General features: G+C 40.4%; 1 protein-coding gene across 1 annotated transcript in view; it reads right to left on the reverse strand.

Annotated features, from left to right (window-relative positions):
* NOL11 (nucleolar protein 11) overlaps positions 1-9,940 on the reverse strand; it is a 36,836-nt gene that overhangs the window by 15,277 nt on the left and 11,619 nt on the right. The window contains exons 5-9 of the mRNA XM_019637816.1: positions 6,953-7,010; positions 6,416-6,560; positions 3,569-3,757; positions 2,106-2,182; positions 550-673 (exon numbers count right to left, since the gene is read on the reverse strand). Coding sequence (XP_019493361.1) covers positions 550-673; positions 2,106-2,182; positions 3,569-3,757; positions 6,416-6,560; positions 6,953-7,010 — 593 coding nt within the window. The remainder of the gene's footprint in view (positions 1-549; positions 674-2,105; positions 2,183-3,568; positions 3,758-6,415; positions 6,561-6,952; positions 7,011-9,940) is intronic.

Below are 9,940 nucleotides of genomic sequence, written 5' to 3' on the forward strand. Positions count from 1 at the left end.
TTTTTTTTTTACTTTTTTTAAAAGATTTTATTGGGGAATTGGGGGAAAGGGAGCAGACAAGTTGCTGTCCTTCTGCTCTTCAGTCTAGTTGTGGAGGACGTCGCTTCACTGGCCCATGTTGGCATTATCATTGCGCTCTTCCCGGGTGAGGCAGATTGGTCACTAGCCACTAGACGGCCACTCATGGCAGCTCTTGTCAGCTCACACTGGCTGCCAGCCACTCAGAGTAGCTTTATGACAGCCCACTGCAGCCCCACTGCAGACTACGCCGTGGCCGGCAACTTGCGGCAGCCCAGCTCCAGGTTGAGCCATTGTTTACCATCTCAGCTGTACAGGGCGCAGCATCACTGGCCCTAATGTGGGATCCGAATCAGGGCCCTTTGATCAGAGCTGGCATCCCAAACCAACTCCTAACCAATGCACCACTTGGCCGGCTCCAGTGGCAAATTTCAACAGGCTCTGTAAATTTGATGGTTGTAAAAATCTACATATCAAACTGGAAGTTAATAAAATGGTTTATATTAATAAAACAAACTCATAAGTTCCTACCTGGATCTTGACTATGCTTGAGTTTTCCAAGAGCACCTGCTAATGATGACACTTCACACTTGTACGGAATCACAGTTAGAAATTTTCCATGTAGCATAAACAAGTTTTCCCCATAATACCAGAGCTACAAAACAAGTTATTAAAAATATAAGCCTTTTTCTTCTAAGATCTTATTCAACAAAGCCATATACCTTATAACGATAAATTATGGGGTGAGCAATCTTAATATAACAAAAAGAACATGAGTTTAAGCAACTTTCCAGAATAATCTTGTATGTACAACTTATTAATTGGGTAGCTTTACATAGTTCTTATTTTTGCTCACACATGAATGAAGCATAATTTAAAGGAAACCCTCGACTCATGAAAATTTGACCAATACATAATTTTTTTTGTTTTTTAATTTTATTGGGAAACAGCCACGGTCATTGGTTACACATGGCTTTCATGCTACAATGGCACAGCTGACTCTTTTAGGGAGGGCACAGCTCATAGTGGCCCATGCGGGGACCGAGCTGGCAACCATGCTCTAACCAACTGAGCTAACCAGTCACCCCCAATATATACATTTAAAAATAACAGTTTAAAATTAATATTGTCACTATTACATGTCTATTAACATGATAATTAAATTACCAAGGCTACTGTAACACGGGCAAACTGTTATGATGTACTAAATTAAAAAGGCAGAATTTAACATTGTTCCTATCTAATGATTTCCAATTATAAAACTATAAAAATAAAAGTTATATGAACAAAAAGTTTAAGGGAACATGGAAATCAAAAATAAGTGTTAAAGGGAGCATTTTCTCAATCTGTTGAGACTTTGCTTCATGGCAACTGTCATCAGTTTGACTCAAAAAAACTCTTATAAGCTTTCCAAAAAAAAAAAAGTATTAAAGCAGTGGAACTGAGTAGTGAAATTTGTTAAATTATTTGTTTAAATATTAATTAGAATTAAATTGTATGCTGAAAAACCGCATCTCTTTATCCTCTAATTACAATTATCAGGAACTTCCTATTATCTTGATTTACATATTTGTATGTGAATATTCATTCACTAAAGGACCAATACTTATTGAGCAACTTTGCCAGACACTGAAGATACAATGGAGAACAAAGACAGACCCCTACTGCCTCAGGAAGTTTACAGTCTAGTCTGCTTAAATATTAATTCTTTAAGTATGGTTATGTAATTCCATGGTAATGTTTAACATAACCTAAAAGACTAATTTATTAAGAAAAGTAACAGCCCTGGGGTATAGTTCAAAATACAAAAGTAAAATGATCAAACCAAAGAGCAGCTAAAACCAAGTTGTTTAACTAGCTAATGTTCTCCCGGATCTAAAACTAGCTATAGTCTTTTGAAAGTGACAAACATAAAACTATTAAAACAACAACCAAATTAAATATAACCTTTCAGGTAAAAAACATTTCTTAGCTTATTTTAATAAACAATTGCCAAAATATTTAGATCCAAAGAGGTCTCCTCACTTACAGTATATTAGGCACAAAAATAAGTAAATTTGAAAAAATCCCCAAGAGTAAAAACTTACTTGACCACTGGTCCCTTGTGGTAATTCTTTTGAAATCTGTAGTGTTTGAAACTTTGTGTTCCATATGGAGAGGCATTCTATAAAAGACACATAAGTTCAGAAAAATCGCAAGTATAAATAAATATATGATGCCTTCTGTTGGGGGTATTGGGGAAAGCCATAAACACACAAGTCTTGCTTTATTAAGTATAAAAACGAGTAATGACAATAGTGATTGCCACAGAAATTCAAAGGAATTAGATCTTATGACAATAAGAAAGTATCAGTATGGGGGCAGGGCACATGTGGGATATCTGGGTACCGTCTCAATTTTGCTGCAAAGCATAAACTGCTCTATAAAAGTCTTAATAATAATCTGATAGGGACAGATCTCTACCTCAGGTAAGGTAAAACTCAAACAGCAGTTACTGGGTTTTTTGCTGGGAAGAGCAGGAAGGAACCAGAAAGAGGAAGGATGGGAGTTGAGAGAATCACAGCATGGTAAAGTGGGTAAGAGCCAGGACTTAAAGTGAGGTGGGGAACATGGCGTGATAGTCAACCTGCTTGGGCCAAATTCCAGCTCACTACTTAGTTACCTAACACCTCAGTTTCCTGATTTGCAAAACAGGGAAGATAAAAACTATATTTTGTCTCATAGGCTTGTTGGGAGGATTAAATGATACAAATGAGATAACTTAAGTAAAATGCCTGGCACATATAGCTACACTATGACTAGCAGCTCCTATAAGTAGGAGAAATATAACAACAAAATACAGAGGTAAGGATGGGCACATCAAGTTTGCAGCCAATAGGGAGCCTGGCCTGAGTGAAGCAGACGGTTCTTGCTCTGCAGTTGGGAGAAGAGACTGGAAAAGGCAGATGGGATGGGGTCTATAGACTGTAGGGAGGCCTGACTGCTAAACAACAAATCTGAGTATTATAGTGTGAGGCTGGGAGACCCCAATCTTGCACTAGCCAGGAACAACTGTGATTTTCATGATAGACTACAAGTCAGTGTATGTGGAGCGGTGTTTGGGGGTGAGGAGGCGAGGTGATGATAAGAATCTTGCTCTAAAGTCACAGAGAAGAAAAAGATACTGGTAGTCCTCAAATTTCAAGCTGTCCCAGTCCAGTGAATTTCTATTCTGTGAAAATGTCGCCAAGCTACGAATTTAATCCTGTAGTGCAAGGCTTACCAATGTATCAAGTGCCTATGGGTTGGCATGGATATCTGCAGTTTTTATTTAAGACATTAGTCATGAGCAAGGTAGTGATACAAGGAAATGTTTTAGGAGGACTGACCAATGCAAGATGAAATCAAAGACCTATTCAAGAAAAACTAGGAAGTGAAAGAAATAATTTGCATATCGTGATAAAGAGAGTGAATTAGGGTGGTAATAAATAGAGGAGAAAAAAAAGAGAATAAAAGGCACACTTTGAAGGAAAAATCCAAAGCGCTTCTTAATGGATGGGATTTCAGTCACCCTTAGAAGCTGGCAGCGGTGGTCCCAGGACTGCTATGTGATCTTGATCCAGGATGGTGAGGGCAACACCATTTCGAGCATTTCCAGACACTGCAGTCTTGAGCACCAGTGATCTAACTACCTTCTGATTTTTTTCTGGGTCACTCGGATGTATTGGTATCAAGGTTTCATATATACATCCATCAGAGCCTGTTGAAAACAAGTATTTGTTGTTCATTATTGGATAAAGAACAGTTAGTTATCTGTTATAGTTAAATGCATGCACTAGGCTGTTTATGAGATTTTACCAATCTAAGATCTAATGAGAAAAATTAACAAATGTAACAACCACTTCACTCTATGTTTTCTTTCACTTAAATGATATACTATAAACTTAAAATTGAGGGAGTATTATTAAAATCTCAGTAAGAAATGTATAATATTAGCCAAGAAATAAAAACTGTAAATACCTGTAATAAAATATGAGGGGGGACTGTCAGAAATACAGATACTCTAGTCAGTGAAAGGACAGATCTCTCATTAGACATTAATCAGCACTCTGGTCTATACATTACAGTTCTTGTTACTCTATCACCCCAAAAACCATATGAAATTGCTGTTTTTTTAGTAGAGCAATTGAATTTTAGCAATTCCATGTAGTTCTAGCTATGTTACAGGAAGATTTTGTGATCTTTTCATTTAGACTCCCTTACTTCAATGTTCAATAAGCAAATATAACTCACAAACTTCTATTTAACAATAAATATGTCCTATAGGTTAAACTTTAAGAAAACTAGTGTCTCTTATTTTTATTATTTTTTATTTTTTTATTTTAGTTTATTATTTTTAAAAGATTTTTATTGGGGAATTGGGGGATGGGAACAATGCTGGGGAATTGGGGGAAGGGGAACAGACAAGTTGCTGTCGTTTTGTTCTTCAGTCTAGTTGTGGAGGACGTCGCTTCACTGGCCCAAGTTGGCACCATCATTGCACTCTTCCCAGGCGAGGCAGATCAGTCGCCGGCTTCTGGACGGCCACTCACTGCGGCTGCTGGCCGCTCACGCTGGCTGCTGGCTACACACAGTAGCCCATGGCAATCCACTGCCACAGGGGCTGCAGCCTACGCCATCGCCGGTGACTCACGGCAGCCCACCTCCAGGTTGAGTTGTTGTTCAGCATCTTAGTTGTAGAGGGCAGTGTCACTGGCCCTCATATGTAGGATCCGAACCGGGGTCCTCTGGCGTCCCAAGCCAGTTCTTAACCATCGTGCCACTCGGCTGGCCCTTTATTATTTTTTTTTAGCTGAGCCATCCTGCCACCTGTTGGCAGCTCAGCGGCAGCTCAGCTCGGGCCAGGAATCTAACTGGCGACCCTGTTGCTCAGAGCTCGCACTCTTGAGTGAGCTCTTAACCAACTGAGCCACTTGGCCGGCCTACGAAAACCAGTGTCTCTTAAGCAAAAGTATTAAGTTGATTCCACTGATCTAGATATGATAAATGATAGGAGCATTTTTCTTAATAGCTATTACATACATTTGCACATTGAAAAATTTCACAAAAAGTTTTAATTGTGATACTATGGAAATGTTTCCTAAATATTGCTTTTTTTTATCCCCTCCCTTAACCTTCTCAAAACAACTTCAAAAGAAGCCATAATGGGTAGGGGGAAGGGAAGACCACAAAAGCATTTTTTTCCCCTAGGCATAAGAGTGGGGTTATTGGGCTGGCAGAGTGCTACATTAGTTAAGAGCTGGCTTGGGATGCCAGAGGGCCCCGGTTTGGATCCCACATGAGGGCCAGTGACACTGCCCTCTACAGCTAAGATGCTGAACAACAGCTCAACCTGGAGCTGGACTGCTGTGAATTGCCGGCTACGGCGTAGGATGCAGCCCCTGCTGCAGTGGGTTGCCATGGGCTACTGTGTGTAGTCAGCAGCCAGAGTGAGCGGCCATCCAGAAGCCAGTGACTGATCTGCCTCGCTCGGGAAGAATGCAATGATGGTGCCAACCTGGGCCAGTGAAGCAACGTCCTCCACAACAAGACTGAAGAACAAAACAACAGCAATTTGTCTGTTCCCCTTCCCCCAATTCCCCAATAAAAAAAAAAAATCTTAAAAAAAAAAAAAGAGTGGGGTTATTCATTAGACCTTTACATTAAACCTTTACAGAGATAAACTCCAAAGCATTAAAATAAATCTGTAAAACAATGGCTGGCATAGGCCAAGAGTGCTGTTAGTCAGCTTTTACCCACCTGTCTTGGTCACTGTACAAAGACTAGTACACTAAATCTTAAGGTTGGAAAAGAGAAGTGCAGAGACCATTCAATACAAACCTTAGATATTTTATAGTTCATTAATTACAATATCAAAGAATCTGACCTTAACATGTTAAAGATAAAAGGTGATTCCCGTCCTTTTTTTATTAGTATATTATCATCTATTGTTCATGATAATTTTTTTTTTTTAATTTTATTGAGGAACAGCCATGTCATTGGTTACACATTGCTTTCATGCCACAATGGCATAGTTGATTCTTGTAGGGAGGGTGAAGACAAAATGGCCCATGCGGGGATTGAACCCACAACTTTGGTCTTAACAGTACGACGCTCTAACCAACTGAGCTAACCAATCATCCCCGATATGATAAATTTTAAGACATAAAAGTTACCTGCAGAGAACCACTGACTTAATGCATGTCCTAGATATGGCAAAGTGTGAAAAGCGAAGGCAATAATGCTGGTTCAGGAAGCATGCAAAGGGAAGTGCTAAAACAGAAAACTGCAAAAACCTCACACTCTGACTCAAAAGAAAGCACTATCCTGCAATATTCCTCTATTTGCAATTGCTGAAAGTTTAAAGGAAAATACTTACTCAATGACATCAAAGAGATGAATTTCCGATCCACAGATGCAGAAAAACTCTGTATAACAGTTTTTTCTTCTTGTCCAAGTAAGAGTGTGTATTTGCTTAAGATACGTGAGTTAAACATTTGTACATAAGCAAAGTAATTTCCATGCTGCAAAAGAAGGTTATTTTATTTTTTAAATATTCTCATTTCAAACAACTATGCTTAAATGTTAAAACCAGTTGTTGCCCCATTCTAATTACTTCAATAGGTGCTTAAAAATCTCTTGTCCAATTTAAAATGTTATAAAATGTTTAAGTTAGGCATAGAAATATAACTAGTAAGCTTTTTATTGGGTTGTCGGAAAAGTCATGACATATTTTTTCTGTTTTTCGTTGCAAAAATGCGTCATGACTTTTCTGACAACCCAGTAGTATTTAAAAGACACAAAATAAAAAAATCTTTTGGGAGGAAATACTAAAGTCCAATTTTAGTTTATAAAATAATATATGTGATTTTAAAATGCCACACACCATGGGCCAGGAATTAGACACATCACTTACTTTTTCAGTAATGAAGACTAAAACAGGATGTCTAAATACCATGAAGAACTTTGTCCACCTAAAAAAAAAAAATGTCAAATCACCAGTAGAAACATACCATCAATCTAAATTTATGAGAGTATCTTAGATTAAATATTTTGAGAGCCAGAGTCATCAGAGAATATTTAATTCAGTGTTTCAAAATCTCTACCATGGGGAGTAGGCATTTCTCTGTCAAATGCATCTCTGGATTAAACGCAAGCTGCTGAACTCCCCAGAGATTTAAAGACAATAATGTAAACTGTAAAGTTTCCAAGGAGGGAGTGGGGTGTGACAATAAAGTGTTTCCCAAACTTATTTGACAGCCCCTCCATTTTTTCAGTTGGTTTTAGGACTAGTGTTCAGAGGAAAACCTTAGGTTCTCAACTGCCTTCTTCAAGTGACAGAGGAAATGAGGCGCAGGAGGGTAAGGGGCTTGTAACTAAGGCGGCATATCCAGTTTTGGGCAATATGGCTCTTAGAATCCAGATGTTCTGCTGGTATCTTTTTTCCTAAAGATTTCCTCCAAAACACAGTTGCTCACACTTTAGAGGCATTCAACAGGGAAGTCCAAGAGATAACTGGCCATTGTCCGTGTTGTTCACTTACTTTTAGAAATTTAGTTTGATTCAGGTGGGCATAGAGAGGCAGCAAGCTAACTGAACAGAAAATGGGATAGCATAATGGGGATTGAAGAGATGTGAAATCATGAAATTTCCCTGTATCATTTGGGTGAGTCATTTCCCCAGTTTTATTACTGAATCTGGGAAATAGAGGGCTCAAAGCACTATCATTTCACTAACAACAAGCTGTACATTTCTTCTGGGGGAAGGGTTTCGACCTTGGCAGTCAGGGCAATGTAACAGAAACAAATAATTTTTTTTGTTGTGGGATTACCTACTTCATCTTCAAATAGCTGACTATCCAGTTTTCTATCATTAGAACAAGACTCATATGGCCCCTACAGCTTCCTCAATCGTCTATCATCCTAGAGGCTTTGTGGGATGTTATTTTGGTTATCTTATAAATGGGTTTTTCTTTTTAAGGTTTTTTATTGGGGAATTGGGGGAGGGGAACAGTGTTGGGGAATTGGGAAAGGGGAACAGTGTTGGGGAATTGGGGAAGGGGAACAGCCAACTTGCTGTCCTTCAATCTTAGGAGGGCGCAACAAGCTCAGCTCAAGGTGCTGTGTTCAATTAGTTGCAGATGGGTGTAGCCAACATCCCATGTGGGAGTTGAACCAGCAGCCAGCCTTGTTGTTAAGAGCGCATGCTCTATCCACTGAGCTGCCCGAGCGGCAGCTCAGCTCAAGGTGAGTCTTTAGTTGCGGGTGGGCGTAGCCCACCATCTGGAACAGGCAACTTTGTTGTTAAGAACATGTGCTCTCACTAGCTGAGCCATCCTGCCACCTGTAGGCAGCTCAGGAGCAGCTCGGCTCGGGCGCAGCTCACTGGCCCATGTGGGAATTGAACCGGTGACACTGTTGTTCAGAGCTTGCATTCTTGAGCAAGCTCTTAACCAACTGAGCCACTCGGCTGGTCCATAAATGTTTTTTAATTAGGTTACTTCTATTGTGTTTGTAACCAAAATACTTTTTTTTTTTTAAAGTGATGTTTTCTGTTTTTTGTTTTTGTTTTTTTTTATTGGGGAGTTGGGGGACTGGGAACAGTGCCGGGGAATTGGCGGAAGGGGAACAGACAAGCCGCTGTCCCTCTTGCTCTTCAGTCCAGTTGTGGAGGACGCCACCCCACTGGCCCAAGCTGGCACCATCATTGCGCTCCTCCTGAGCGAGGCAGATCAGTCACCGGCTTCTGGACGGCCGCTCACTGCAGCCGCCGGCCGCTCACTGCAGCCGCCAGCCACTCACGCTGGCTGCTGGCCACACGCGGTAGCCCATGGCAACCCACTGCCACAGGGGCTGAAGCCTACACCGTCGCCGGGGATTCAGGGCAGCCCAGCTCCAGGCTGAGCCGTTGTCCAGCATCCCAGCCGTAGAGGGCAGTGCCACTGGCCCTCACATGCGGGATCCGAATCGGGGCCCTCTGGTACCCCAAGCCAGCCCCCAACCATCGCGCCACTCGGCCGGCCCCCAAAATACTTTTTAACAAAGCAAAAAATGTTATAAAAAAACATGCAGAGTGCATTTTTATTTTGGTAAAAATTCACTTACTGAGTATTGGAACTTACTTAATTACTTCTTCATCAGAGATAACAGTTTCAATTTTCTGCTGGGGCTCTGCAAGTAAGGCCTCTAAACCACGAACGGCACCTTCCTTGAACAGCACCAAGGGTTCTGTCCCTTGTATTGAATGGATCCTATATACCTCAGCTGACAACTACAAGAACATAACAATCCTTTAATTTTTATTCTGAAACAACTGCCACCTAATAGAATAGGACATTTATAGAAGGCTTATTTTTAAGAACTGATTTGCTTTCATTTTGATTCAGTTGTTGTATAACTATGTATGGTTCCAAAGTCAAATCTATAACATAAAATACATACAGAAGTCTTAACTTTTGCTCCTATTCCGTCTACCCTGACCCCTCCTCTCCCCCTTAAGTAATCATTTTTATTCATTTTTGGTTTATCCTTCCAATGTGAATACTAGAAGTTAGGCTACAACCAAAACTGGAGGTGGGGAGAGGTACAAATAAAGCCACTAATGTAGTTTTAAGAGATTCTGGTCCTAGGGAAAGATTGATGCCATAATTACAACTATAGCCTGCAAACTCCTTTTTGGATAACATTCAGAAATGTGTTACTGCAAGGTAAATGAAAAAGACTGAAGCCAGGAAACAGCACAGTTAAGTTTCAAGGATCCAGACAACTGTCATTATATCTGAATCAGCACTATTGTGAGTCACTTCTAAAATGTGCCAATGGGGCCAGCTGAGTGGCTCAGTTGGTTAAGAGCTCGCTCAAGAGTTTGAGCTCTGAGCAACAGCGGTTCGAGTCAGCCCGAGCTG

Source organism: Hipposideros armiger, unplaced genomic scaffold (genome assembly GCF_001890085.2).
Source record: "Hipposideros armiger isolate ML-2016 unplaced genomic scaffold, ASM189008v1 scaffold_34, whole genome shotgun sequence".
Lineage (NCBI taxonomy): Eukaryota > Metazoa > Chordata > Mammalia > Chiroptera > Hipposideridae > Hipposideros > Hipposideros armiger.